This window comes from Motacilla alba, chromosome 4 (genome assembly GCF_015832195.1).
Source record: "Motacilla alba alba isolate MOTALB_02 chromosome 4, Motacilla_alba_V1.0_pri, whole genome shotgun sequence".
Lineage (NCBI taxonomy): Eukaryota > Metazoa > Chordata > Aves > Passeriformes > Motacillidae > Motacilla > Motacilla alba.
The window spans coordinates 71,910,551-71,924,334 of NC_052019.1; the positions used below are offsets into that span (position 1 = coordinate 71,910,551).

A 13,784-nucleotide genomic window follows, 5' to 3' on the forward strand; every position below is an offset into this window, starting at 1 on the left:
TCCACCACTGCCCTGCACAGCCTCTGCCAGGGCTGGAGAGCTCTCAGAATGAACAAATTTTCCCCAATATCCAATCAAACCTCCCCAGGCACAGCTTGAGGCCGTTTTCTTTCGTCCTGTCCTTGTTCCCTGGAAGCAGATTCCCTGACCCACCCCGGCTGTCAGGGAGTTGTGGAGAGACAGAAGGCTCCCTCCGGAGCCTCCTTTTCTCCAGCTGAGCTCCCCCAGCTCCTTCAGCTGCTCTTCACCAGATGTGTGCTCCAGACCCTTCCCCACCTCCCTTCTCTGGGTATGCTCCAGGCTCTCAATGTCTTTGCTTTCAGGAGGATGTGTTGATGAAGATGCAGAACAGGAGTGGTCCCAGGACTGAGCCCTGGGGAACATCCCCGGTGACAGGCAGCCTGCTGGACATAACTCCATCCACCACCATTTGCTGGAATTAGCAGACATTTTGACTTTGTCTAGAAGTTTTATTTCAAGGAATACAATTGCTTCGAGTATATTCACAAGAATAAATATAAAATTCTTCTCTCCGGAGCAAGAAGACGAGTTTTTATAAAAATATATCTCTATCCCAAAGAACCACCTAGGTGGGATTCCCTTTAGGAAATATTATTTAATAAAAAAATAAAACACTGAAAATAAAATGCTTGACCTATGCTTATTGAATCACCGAACAGTTGAAATCTTTTAAAGGTTATAAATATTGCAAATATTATTAATAAAAATAATATTTAAATAGACATGTAGCCACTGAGTCCATCCAGATGAACTGAACACTGCAGGAAGCCACAGCTTCTCCTATAGGGCACCAACTTCCTTGTATTCACTGGCGTTCGTTTGTCTCCTCTTGTTGCGGTACCTGGAATAGAAGAGAGAAATGTGAGTTCTGGAAAGCCAGCTGCTTTTGGGGAGTGATGGGGAGTGGGGGGCAAAGGAAAGAAGGAAAAAAAAGCTGTACAAGCTCCTCACATTTGTCTTAAATCTCTGGCAGCCAGGCTCTCTCTGTCTGTGCTCATTTGCAGGTCTGACACCACTTGAATGCAGTCTCCTTTCTCAGCTCTTCACTGACAATTCCAGATCTGCATTAAAGTCTTCCTGCTGCTACTAGGCTTGTCTTTGAGAAATCCTGCTGGGTACCATCTAGCTGCCTACCAGATCTGGGAAGCTGAGCTCTTCCTCTGGAGTTGTTCCACCTCCTCAGCTCTCTGACAAATGCTTACCCCTAGTTTTTATGCTGGAGAATGATTCCTGCTGCTTTGGATCTGTTCATGGAGAAGAGTACTGTCCCCCATGGTAAAGCTGGTAAGGCAGTGCTCATGCTATCACACTCACCACAGTAACCTACCAGATCAGCAAAGCAGCTGACAGTAATCCAGCTGCTCCCCAGCCCCTGACGCCTGAGGGAATGGCATTAGCAATGAAAGAACCAGGATTTCCCTATTCCCTGTCTGCTCTCTCCTTGAGCTCCACACACCCTCTAAGCCAGACAGGAACCAGCCTACAGAGCCCCAGTGTGAGGGTGAACAGGCACTGGGAATGCTGCTGCCCGTTCTGAGCGCTTCAGGCACAGCTGAGCGATCTGTGTGCGGAAGTGCCCGGAGAGCGAGCTGTTCCAGGCTACCCGGGCTGCTCAGAGGATGCCTGCCACCTCCAGCTGGCTCCTGAGCCAGCAGGAGCACGAGTCTCACCTTCTGCAGATGTAGTAGCCGGCGAGAGAGAGGGCGGTGAGGAAGAGCAGGACCACGATGACGGTCAGCGCCACGTACTCCTTGCTGAGGGGCTGCCGCACCAGCTCCGAGTGCACGCACCGCACCCCGGAGAAGCCCACGTCACACCTGAGCGAGAGAGAGCACGGTCACAGACGAGGCAGCAGGGTCACACCTCAGCAGCTCACAGAGCATCCCATGCTGCTGGCCTGCTGTTCCCTCAGGGACCAGACACACTGACGGAACTCAAGCCCACGTGGCCCTAGAGACGGCTGCAAATTGTTCAGGTAAATGAGCAATACCCTTAAAAATGCTAAAGAATTTTGATTTTGTAGGGTGGATCAAAGGAGGGACCTTGGTGCTGTGCCTGAGCTCTGGATCTCATACTAGCATAAATACAGATGGACAGGGAAGCACATCAGAAAGAATGTCCCAAGTCTGAGCTGGGTTGGTCACTAATTTCAGGTGTCTGAGACTCTCACAGAGATCACTGGAGGCAGCACATGTGCTTAACACTTCCTTAAATGCAGCTGAGCATTACAGACACGGTGCTCCTCCTCACTTTATTGTGAGCATTTAACACTCGGCTGGATTGCTGTTTCAGTTAAGTGTTGTTGGCAGCCAGAGCACAGTTCACCTCAAAGCCCACCTCAGGGAGACCTGCAGGACGAGTGGGGCCTGTCCATACCTGCAGTAGTGCTCATCCAAGTCCACGATGTACACACACTGCCCATGGAAGCAGTAGTCCTTCATTTCGGGCTTGCATCTCGTTATCCCAACTTGGGCCACGCGTGGGCTGTTCTCTGTCTGGACTGCAAAGAAATTTCATTAGCACCTCAGGACGGGGGCAACGCTGCTCAGAGAAAAACGTTTCCAAGGGCCCTCCAGAGAGGCTGCCAGCCCAAGGAAGATGGGAACCAAAGAGCTGTTATTTACAAAGAGCTGTGCAGTACTCACTGAGCGCTGTCGTGCAGTTCTCCATTTCACCAGGCCCACATAACGGGATCACTGTTGTGCCCAGGACTGCTTGCAATAGGTAACCTACAAGAGAATAAAAGCAGCAGTCAAAACTAGATGCATTTTGAGTTAAGTGTTTAAGCTGCTGCAGTAATTCATGCAAGAAGAACAGAAGCTTCTCGTCGTGGTAGGAAAGACCCAAAGTTGAAAGCTGAAAAAATACAGGTCTGAGTGATGTGCTGCCTACATTATATACGGCAGCCCAAAGAAACGTCTCTGAAATACAAACTTATAGTGCAGAACAAAGATTCAACAGAAACCTGGTGTCTGTGACCACCTCTTGCCCACACTCTGAGTGAAACTGGGCAGGAAGAGGCTTGGAGAGATTCTGGGGAGAGGCAGGAATTAGGCCATTTGATGATCATGTTAGGTTTCTGACTGGTCTGGCATGGCACCTGTGCAAGGGAAATAGCCAGGCTTCCACAATTAGGCATGACAGTCCAGCACTCATCGCAGGAGGAGTCCTTTTGCTGATCAAAATCGAGATATCCTTGACTCACAACAGCCCACAGGAAGAGAATTTCCTAGGAATCTGCAAGTCAGTGCAGCTGGTAACTCAGCACGCCAGGTCAGTGCTGAGCCAGGCTCAGCACCCCATCACTGGCTTCAGAGACCACAAACTGCTCCAGGTGGGCTTCACACAAAAGCTGCTCTTTACCAGCAAAGAACTTCCTCAGCCCTCTCCTTGCTGAAGACAGCTGAAGGGCTGGACAGTTCCTGCACTGACACCCACTCCTTTGGCAGCTCCTTGCTTAAAAGCCCGCTTGCAAAGCCGCTAACACGAGGTACCAAACACTCCTCATCTGCCCACGGGCTCGGAGAGGTTACTGACCACGTTATGGACCCTGGGCACTGTTACCTAGCAGAACACCAGAGGAAACAGGCACAGCTTTCAGGTGTTCCACCAGTTAAATGAACATTTGCAAGCAGGATTGGAAAGCCAGCACAGGTGCCTGGAGTTTCTCGGCTAGCCCATGAGGAATAGTGAATGTCTGCCCCGGCTGGCCATGAAATCCACCTGGCTAAAACTCCTGCTGTGGTCACAAATTAACCTGCTCGTGAACTGCTTAGTCATCACCCCATTCCACGGAAGTCTGTAATTTGTGTCTTTGGGCTGTTTGCCTCTATTAACTTGTCAGGTCATGCATGTCTAATGGAGGGAGTGTGCCTCATAATTTCCCGATCGTTCTAATTCAACTCCAGTTATTAGAAAGTGTCATTACATCTCAGGGTTAAATCTAGTCGTGGTAATTTATGGATTTCCGGCAGCTCATCTACTTCTGGGTGATCAGTAGGCTTCCTTTACCCTTCATTCCAGCTACACACAAAGCCAGCAGGATATCTAAGAGGGACAGGGCTTCTTCCCGTGTTTGCATTTTTAAAAACATCATTCCTCCATCTCACCTCCTTCTGCAAAGCTAATAAACCAGATATGACTTCTGCAAAGCTAATAAACCAGATTTCCACCAAGCTCTAGAAGAAAGAACAAAGCCCAGGTACCCCAGAGCCAGAGCGACAGCAACAGGTCCACGATGCCAGCACCTGTACCAGCTGGAGACTCCTGTGCCGGCCAGCATGACTCAGCAGGACCTGCCTTTCCCTCCAATGGGGCAGGACATGCAAGTTTACTTTCAGGGTGGGATTTTTTTTAAGCAGCAGTGTGCTCACAGTAGATTGCCTCAGCAGCAGCAGTTTAACACTTCTGTGAGGCCAGTCTGAGTTGCTAAAACGTAAGTTCAAGCGTGTGAAAGCAGAGGTCACCAGCTGCCAGGCACTGGCAGCCCAGGGACCTGGGCTCCCAAAAGATGCTGGAAAAAGATTTACCGAGCCAGTTCTTCTTCCCAGGAGCTAGGGGACATTTCAGGAGTGCTCCGTGGACTAAGGTGCTCCCTTGGAAGGGAGGAGCTGTGGCATAGGACAGCACTGTCCCACTCAGGATACATCATGTCACAGAAAGAATTAGGGACAGAAATTAACAAAAGTGAAGGCTGAATCAGCCAGAGGTATCCCAGATACCCACTTGTTCAGCAGATGTTCAGATCCTCAGCAGATTAAGCCAGCTGAGGATCTCACGCAGCCTACACATTTCTGTCACAGTTTGCAGGCTTCCTTGACCTGCCATAACCCCAGCAGCTGCTTTTTAAGCTGGAGTTCCCACTTGGAGACTCAGCAGAACCCGGCTTTCGCATCTGAGAAACCTCCAACCAAAAGGTCCGCGGAAGAGACAGGTCAGCTCTCCTCTTGGCTCCAGAAGGAATCATGGCTTCCCAGTTAAACACCACAACCCAGACATCCATGGGGGACAAATTAAAAGTAACCTCCTCCTCCAACACTGCCCAAGGGCTTTCCCAGTCCCAGCCATGTGCAGGTGCCTCCTCCACCTGACTGCAGGCTCTCAGGGCCGGAAAGGCTGGACTGCAGGCGTGGATATTTGCTGACACCCAGCAGTATTTGCTGCTTTTGGGCAAAGTTCTTCCTGTTCTGCACCGCTCTGTTTTGCCCTTTCCCCCATGCACATATTTCCCCTCTGACATCACTGGGAGGATAAGGGATCCGCACACAGCGCTGGCAAAGGAGAGCCTTTCCCAGGATATTTATCAGATGATGCATACTAAACACAGCACCTGGGAGAGGTTATATTTTTATTCCTTCACTGTTCATTAAGCAAACACAGGGTACAAGATAAGAGTAATGAGGTGGTGGATTTTCATCTGTGTCTCGCAGGAATGTGAGTGTTACATGTCGTATTCCTACATCATAATCCCATCCGGCTTCACAGGTATTCCTGCAAGGTTCACACTGACGGCACTTACTGGAACAGGAATAACGCTGCTGCTGCCTGTTTGTCCTTCCATGAGGCAAGAAAGGAAAATGAGGGCCAGTGACCAACTGCCTTCACTTCCTGCAACCTCCATCAGAGACGACCCGCAAGGCTTAATCATCAGTTTGCCCACTGTGAGCCAGCTGCAGTTTCCAGTGGCAGGATGACTGCTAAGGATGAAGGGTGCACATGAGAGACACACTTAACTGAGGACTGCTCTGTAGAGGATTTACACTAGGGGAACTGTCAAGTTTCTGAGAGCTCAATCATTATTTGAGTTGGCTTTGTCTGTCACCCAGATTGCCAGTCCTGTACTAATTCACCTGAATGGTGCTACCTCCCATTTGGCACCTCTGTGGTCTCTGCCACAGCAGCAGCACCTCCACCCTCCCTCTACTTCCAAAGCAGAGGTGTCCAGGTGACACACACCTGAAGGATCTCAGCCCATTTTAAGTGCAAAGACAGATCAAGGTGCATCCCTGTCACCTGATTTTGGACATCCAGGGAATGTCTTAACTGTCTTCTGTCTTCTTTGGGCAAACCAAGAAGGGAACACGGACGTTAGCCAGTCTGTCCCAATGGCTTGGTGAGCATCCCTACTACTGCTGCTTAATTCCAGAACCACAGACTCACTGTGGATGTCCAGGGTCAGGTCACAGCAGCTCTCAGGCAGCCCTGGAAACACCAGGCTGTCATGGGAAGACTGGTGCTCCCACCCCTCTGGAGACCTACGCACCACTGATCTTACTCACGTGCTGCCCCTGTGCCTCGGCCACTCCGCTTCCCACCACCTGTGTGGGGGCTGAGGTCCCTATGCCACAAAAGCAAAATCCCACATTACTTCCAGCCAGACACATCAGCCACTAACACTTGCCCCATCGTCAGATGCAGCAGTCTTTATGCTGAGCCATTTGCTGAGAGCCAGGAGAACCTGACACGGGAAAACATAAGGACAGCGGGTCCTGGAACTGTCCGGTGAGTCCGGAGGTCCAACGCCTGCCTTCCCCACTGAGTGGGCATTACAGGGAGCACAAGGAGACAAGGCTCTGCAGCAACTCCCAGAAAAGGCAGGGCCCCGGCTCGTCCCCATCACCACCACATCCACATGTGGCTGGCATAGCACTGCATCCCCTCAGGAGTGAGTGACATCTCTCTCCCGCCACTGCCTTTCTGTTGCGCAGTCTCCAAGCCCACAGCAGCCAGGATATGAACCTGGCAAGGAGACTGCCACTTCAGTAAGGCTTCAGCATTCAGCAGGGAACCTCCTCCAGTCTGGCATAACACCAGTGCCAGTCTTCCCAGAAGCACCAAGTCCTGCTTACACTCCTGCCCTGGGAGGGGAAGGCAGTAAAGTGCTCATAGCACTCGTTATGATGCCACCTAGCTATGACTAACCCATCCCTTACTATTAAATGTTGTGCCTGCCCCGGAAACAAAGAAATTCATATACAGATCCATGAAGACATACCAGTTCCTACCAGTGTCATTTTTGTGCAAAGCACGGCTGACTCACAGGCTACAAGATGTTTAGCCTGCTGTCCTGGCAAGTGAGATGCTGTGCAGCAGCTGCTCCATCAACTGTTACAGAAATACCTGGCTAAGATGAAAGGCACAAACTCATACTGCAGTGGGCTCAGAAGGTGAGGAAAACATCTGTCCCAAAAGAGGAGTCTTGGGAACTGAGTTTGTCCATCAACTACGACCTCGAGCCCAACATCGTGAGTGTGAGAACATGCTTTGTCATTAAAGCAAGGCGTGAGTGTGCCAGGTCTCAGGACTTGGCTGCCCACAGAGCTCAAGTTGCCCAACAGGGTCAACTCTCAGCAGTTGCCGCCTGCCACTGCCAGCGCCCCGTGGAGGTGTGTGACAAGGATCAGCTCTTGCATCACAGCACACCCAGGCCCCAGGACTCCTGATGCTCTAAGGATACACGTGTTCACTTGAGACTTTCAGGTAGCTTATGTCATACAATGGAGTAACACACTCCCAGCGAGGAGGTGGAGAAGTGTCAAGCAGAAGGAGGCCACAACCTGTTTTGTTACCATCAGGAAGTCTCTGCTGCTGTGAGGATTGACCCACTGAGCTCGCCCAGAGCATGGCCCGGGCGAAGGCAGCAGGACCGGGCTACAAACAGGACAGGTCAAGGTCAAAGAGAAAGACTGCACTGGGAGCAGAGCTGGGGAGAAGGGAAAGAATGTTCACCTTCACTCAGTCACAGGACACACCTGGGCATCGCACAGGCAACAAAACATCTTGCAAGAACACACCACAGAGTGTGTGCTCCGCTCCTCAGCTCATACAATCCACCCGAGTACACCTGTCAGCGCCTGGAACTTCATCTCGGAGAGAAACCCATCAGCTTCACCTGAAGGCAACCTGAACGTTCTGCTCTGACGCGGATTTCCCAGCAGCGAAGGAATGCCCCTGCCCCAGGACGCAGCACCCGATGCCCTCCCAGCCCTTGCCCGCGGGAACGGGGACCTCGCCGCTTACCGAGGAAGAGCAGCAGGCTGCGGGCCCACAGGCAGCCGGCGTCCATCGCCCTCGGTCCCCGGGGAGCAGAGGAGGCGGCAGGAAGGGAGGCGGCGGCAGCGGGAGCGGCGCGGCGCTGTGCGATCGGTCGGCCGGCCGGCCGCGCTTTTATGTGCCCGCGGAGAGGCGGGGCCGCCGCGGTGACACTCGGCCCGCCCGGCCGGGGGCAGCGGCTCGGCTCGGCTCGGCCTCCGCGCTTCCTGCCTCACCGCCCCCGCCGTGCGGGCCGCCCCCTGCTCTGCCCGCGGGCCGTGCCCCCACGGCGGGCAGGGACGGCTTGGCGTGTCCCGGCCCTTCGCCGGGAGCGGGGGGCAGCTCTGCCCCCTCCCGCCGTCGGCCGGTGCCCGGGTACGTGAGGTGTCCCCGGTTCCAGCAAGTAGCTCTGCAAATAGTACCTGGGGCCGTAAAATTACCCGAGCCCTCTGAGCAGTCCAGCACAGGCGCTGATGCCCGGGACTTCCCGGGGCTGTGGATGCCGACGGCACAACCTCGGGACGTTGCGTCTGCTTGCCCTCAAAGCATCCACGCGATGTGCAATGGCACCACCAGTGGACCCGGAGCCAGCTGCCCAGCTAGCCCCTGCCAGCACACAAGGGACCACTGGGCCATTGCATTGCCATGAACGCCACCCACGTCTAAACCAAGGCTTGGGAAACACCCCAGGGTGGGCAGCTGGAAACTTGCTGGCCTAATCTCCCATCTCCTGGCATTTCTCAAATGACCCTCAGCACACACATGCAGCTGCCAGGGAGCCCCGGAGCTAGGGCAAAAATACCTTATTAAGTTACAGCACAGGCATCGGGAATGCCAGCATGTCACCTGGCACCTGGGCTGGCCGCAATGCTCTTGAGCTCAGGGGGTGTGTGTGCCATGTTCCCCCCCAGCCCCTGGCCTCATCACGGCCCAGTAGCACAGGCAGCTCCTGGAAGCAACACCTCTATCAGTTATAAGATCCTCGAAAGAGCAGCCAACAGCTCCTTTTAAAAAAATTCCCTTCAAGCATCCTGTTGAAGCCCACGCACTCTGTCGCTATTTTAAGCAAGACCTCGTTCAGCAGCTACATCCCACCATCGGATGAGAGAGGGATCCCACCCCCCGAACCCCTAGTGCACACATTTACCTAAAACACCAAGCGTGTTTCATCTCAACAAGCTGCTCGGAGCAATGATGCTTTACTCCTTTTCCTTTTAAAGGAAAAATCATCTTCCCCTGCCTTGCCGCTCTCCATGAAGGCACATCGATACCCGGTTTATTGTGGCACTGATAAGCCTATCTCACAGTGAAGGCAACCCGAGAACTGACACTGAGCTGCACTGCACCAGCTGATGACTCAAGTGCCCCTTGTTTCTGTTTTATAAGCAGTTATTGATACTGATATTGAAGAGAGGTAACTGTAGAAGATTTACTGCAGATACTACAGAATCCAGATAGACTGCAGAATTCCATATTCCACAACTCCGTGATCAGAATGCAGTTCTAAGGAGCAAAGACATTCATTCAGGGGGCTGCAATAGACCTGGTACTTACAAATCATACTCCTTATTTTCGTAACGTTTTCTTAGGTCTACAGTGGCATGGAGATGCTGAAGTGAAAAAAGGCAGCGTGTTGCTACGGAATTGTGTGTCAGCACCACTTATTAATTACCTAAGTGGCATGAGAGTTGGCAAGATAAAGTAATAAAGCTCGGTGTGAAAGTAGCCTTTAGAAGGATGCCCTCCACAGCAAGTGGGACACGATACAGTTGGGACATGATACAGCAAGTGGGACATGATCTTTTCCTGAGTCCCCTTTTTTTCCCCTCTAATTAGTCATGCCATGCAGATGGTGTCTTTTTTGATGCCGCATGACTGTTTTTGTTGCTTCCATAATTTGTGCTGATCCCCCTTATTAAGGATTTTATTGTCTGCTCTTCCAGGGATCATAATGAGTAAAGGAAGGAATTGCAATCATTAGCAACGTGTTTCTGTGTGTGGGCTTACAGATGCCTTAAAAAGCAGCATCACCGAAGAACTTCCACTTTATAATTAATTTTACCCTTAAATTCCAGCATGATTTATCCTCTGAAGGGCAACATTTAATTATAGTCCTGTACCGGTAGCCAGATACCAAGTAACGCTGACACAATTGGAGCAATTCATTGGAATTTCCTCTTTCAGATCCGAATATGTTGGAAAACAAGTATCACGGACACATCTTTGTTCCACCTTTCTGTAACGCGCTTTGTTTCACAGTGCCTGATTTCGCATCCGGCATCCCCGAGTGCGGCTTTCACCATCCCCTCCTCCACGTGGAGGATGCCTCTTGGGGTAAGGCAGGCACACACCTCAAGAGCCAGTTTTCCAAGAGGCCTTGCAGCATCAATGGGGTCATTGTAAGGCAGGCTCATTGCATCCCACAGGTCCCGGTAGGAGCGACAAGTCTGCGCAACGCTGAGAGGCAGCGCCGGTTGGGTAACAGAGCATCACGGGTGCATCTCCGCTGCTGGCCTCGATTCCAGCCGCGGTGAGCCGGCACGCCCAGGGCAAGGCGCCCAGGGATTTGTGCCCCTTGGCACCCCACCACTGAGGCCCGCCCCCAATGCTTTCACATTTCGGGATTTTTTTCTTTACAAAGTGTAACAAGAATGTGAGGGAGTACCTCGAGAACTTGTGCGAAAGAGTTGCTTGCTTTTATTACCTTGCGCTGCCTTAATAACCACCTTTAAAGAAAATCTCTCTTGACAAAGTACAGAGGCTCAGCTCAAGTCCTTGCTTCAGCTTGCCTCAGTCCTTGCAAGGTCTCAAGCATTCACCTCCCCCTCTGGGACAGAGCAGCAGATTCACAGCAGTGATTACTGCCCGGGTACAGACTGAGCCTTGTCTGTCGGTGTATCCATCAGTGATGGGGCACAGACAGCACTTTCTTTGGTTTAAAGAGGAAAAAAACACAGCTTAAGTGTATATTTTTCTGTGGTGTCTGTTTTCCTCACGGAGACTCTGTGTAGAAGAATACATGTGTTCACAGCAATGAACTGCCACTTTACCTGTGTGTTTTTACATGCCTAAAACCATACATGGTGAGTGTCTGTACCACTTACTTTAGCTGCCTTCTGGAGGGCATGCCCCCGGTTTTATGCATTGCTGCTGCGGTTTCATCTCCTGAAAACAAGATGAATTTGCAAAATCAACATCTTTTCTTGCTAGAAAGTATTTTTGCGACAGAAAGAAAATAATTCCTAGCCTTGCACCGATGCACTCACCACTGTTAGGCACACGTGCAAAGTGACAAAGAGCAGCAATGTTGTAAATTCTTGGGAAAATCATCCAGAATTTTTCAAACAGCACAAGTGCACATGTCAGTACATCCGTAAGCAGGCTTACCTACAGCAAGCTTTCATTGCACAAAATGAGAGATGCTCAATAAATACTCTCAGAAGGTCAGACATCAATTCGAATGCACCTCACTCTTGACAGCACTTTCATTTGAACTACACAAGATAATATTAAGTTCCCAAAGGGATGCAAAAGGCATGTTGATGTGCCATTGGAGTCACGCCTCAGCGGTGGGCTTTGCAGTGCTGGGGGAAATGGTTGGGCTCAGTGATCTTAGAGGGCCTTTCCAAAGTAAATGATTCCATGATTTCGTGAAAATCATAAATGGTAAGAATCTTGAGACTCCTGGGAACATGCCCTTAGGACAAATGCCCTAAGAAGGGAAAGTATTTTTAACTGGAACACGTAGACGCAACTGGCTGGAGGAAATGGAGTAAAGAAAAACCTTGAGCCAAATTACTCCGTTTAAAGGTCAGTTTCAAATTTGCCATGAATGCGAGGGATGAATTAAACAACCACTGTCTCCTGTAAACTACGAGAGTTCAAATTCTGCACCCAGGGCTGAAAGTGGCCGATGCCTCTTCCTGTAAACACAGCACAAGGTCAAAGTTACTGCACAACATGGATGCTGTGCTATTAAAAATAAAGAACAATTCCCCAAATTCACTGATTTCTTTGCCAGCTTCTTGAGTCAGCAGTACCCAGGAATTTAAAAAAGAAAGGAAAAAAAACCCCAAGAAGCAGCTAATTCTCATCCATCTCAGAAGATGGCACTGAAAAGGGAGACAGGTCTCCCAGTTCATGCTGCATTCCTCCCTAAAGGGCAGTTTTTAAAACTTCATTCTCCTGGCTTGTATGACTTTGCCATTACTCTCCCCTGGGCAAATCCTGAATGGCTCAACACATCTCAAGGGCAGCAAGAACTTCTTAATGCTCAGCTGGTGATTTCCCTTTCCTAATTACAGCCCAGTGCTCCATGCTGAGTGATTTCTTAGCCTCCAAGGGGTTGAAGCCTTTCTCATTTGTGGAATCTTTCCATGGTTTCTGCCTTTACTTGGTGCTAAACAAACCCACGCCCTCGCTGAGAGTGGTATCAAGCCGAGTCCCCCCCATATCGTGTCTCTATATCTATGAATTGTTTCTCCTTGTTTTGGGTGAACTGTTTAGAACAAGTACATAGAACAGAAAAATAGAAGGGCAGAGCTTGAAGCAAAGGGGATTTCCCCAAAGCATGTAGTAGGTTGCAAGCAAGCTGGGAGAACACCAGCCCCTCACCCATCAGTCCCGTGTGCTGTTCTGTCCATCAGCACCTCTTTTGAGTTTATTAAGCCATCTCTTCCACAGAATTTCTCGTTCTCCAGGGACAGGGATTAACGCTGAGAGGCAGAACACACGCAAAGATGAAGACTGCCTTCTCTGGCAAGTCACCGTGCGCACAAAGGGATGCATCATTCATGCCCCTGATCAGCGGCCAGTAGAACTGAAATTCCTACATGGCAGCGTGCCGCTGGTGGATGACCGCATGGCCCACCCACCCGATGGCTCTGCCCAGAAAGGGACATCCCCCTCAGGACAGCGAAATGATGGCAAGCCCACTGCGATGGGGAACTCACCAGCTGCTCTCAGGTTTTCTGCACAGCAGTCTCTCCTGGCTGTGGGCTCTCCATGTCAAACTTCCATGCCTCTCCTGTACCTCCCATGGGGACAGCTGGTGCCAGCACAGGGAAGACAAGAGGAACCGTCAGTGAGAAGCACAGACCTGCCGAAGCACGGCCCCAGCCTCTGAGGCCTGCACTAAAGCCTGAGCAATGTGTGCTGCACATACACCATCAGTAGAGCCCCTGACTCTTCACTGCTCCATCATCTGGGAATCCTGGCCGTCACAGGCCTCAGCTACATTGGCTTCAATCCCTTGGGCAAGTTTATTTCAGCCCTTGATAAATATTTTGCTCTCACATCTCAAGCACATATGAGCAGAGGAAGGGCTGACTAGCGGGCCGTTTCCCTGCCTGCTGAATCCAAAGCAGCACTGAGCTGTGACTCACCCCAGGCCCTGCTCCACCACTGGCACTTCAGCCGTCCCAGACTCCATGTTTTGGCTGCAGCACAGCGGTGACTGTCACCCGCACGCCAGCCGCGCACACGGGAGCTGGGGCACCCTGGACAGGAGCAATGTGTCATTAGGGATGATGGAGTAAACAGCAATCCACCTGAAACCAGCTCAGCCAGCACATGTTCCAGAAACCAAATCTAGGAAAGAGCCACAGGTCTCTGCTGTATTTGTTTGGCCTGGTAACCAGCACTAAGCTGTGCTGTAGCAGATGCACTTAGTGGAATTCCCCCATCCACTAGCATTATGGGACACTCCCACTACTGTTCTGATAATTACTGTT

At 51.1% G+C, this 13,784-nt stretch overlaps 2 protein-coding genes across 2 annotated transcripts in view; both read right to left on the bottom strand.

Moving 5' to 3' along the window:
• Positions 1 to 449: 449 nt before the first annotated feature.
• EREG (epiregulin) lies at positions 450 to 8,167 on the bottom strand. Its single transcript, XM_038135374.1, has 5 exons — positions 8,041 to 8,167; positions 2,667 to 2,750; positions 2,398 to 2,521; positions 1,692 to 1,838; positions 450 to 862 (listed from the first exon to the last, which is right to left on the bottom strand). The coding sequence occupies exons 1-5, from the start codon at positions 8,084 to 8,086 to the stop codon at positions 802 to 804; spliced, it is 462 nt and encodes a 153-aa protein (XP_037991302.1). The 5' UTR covers positions 8,087 to 8,167; the 3' UTR covers positions 450 to 801.
• Positions 8,168 to 10,224: 2,057 nt separating this feature from the next.
• Positions 10,225 to 13,784, bottom strand: part of LOC119700349 (probable bifunctional methylenetetrahydrofolate dehydrogenase/cyclohydrolase 2) — a 51,360-nt gene continuing 47,800 nt past the window's right edge. Inside the window, exon 12 of the mRNA XM_038135373.1 lies at positions 10,225 to 13,550. The gene's annotated coding sequence lies outside the window, so the exon portion shown is untranslated. The remainder of the gene's footprint in view (positions 13,551 to 13,784) is intronic.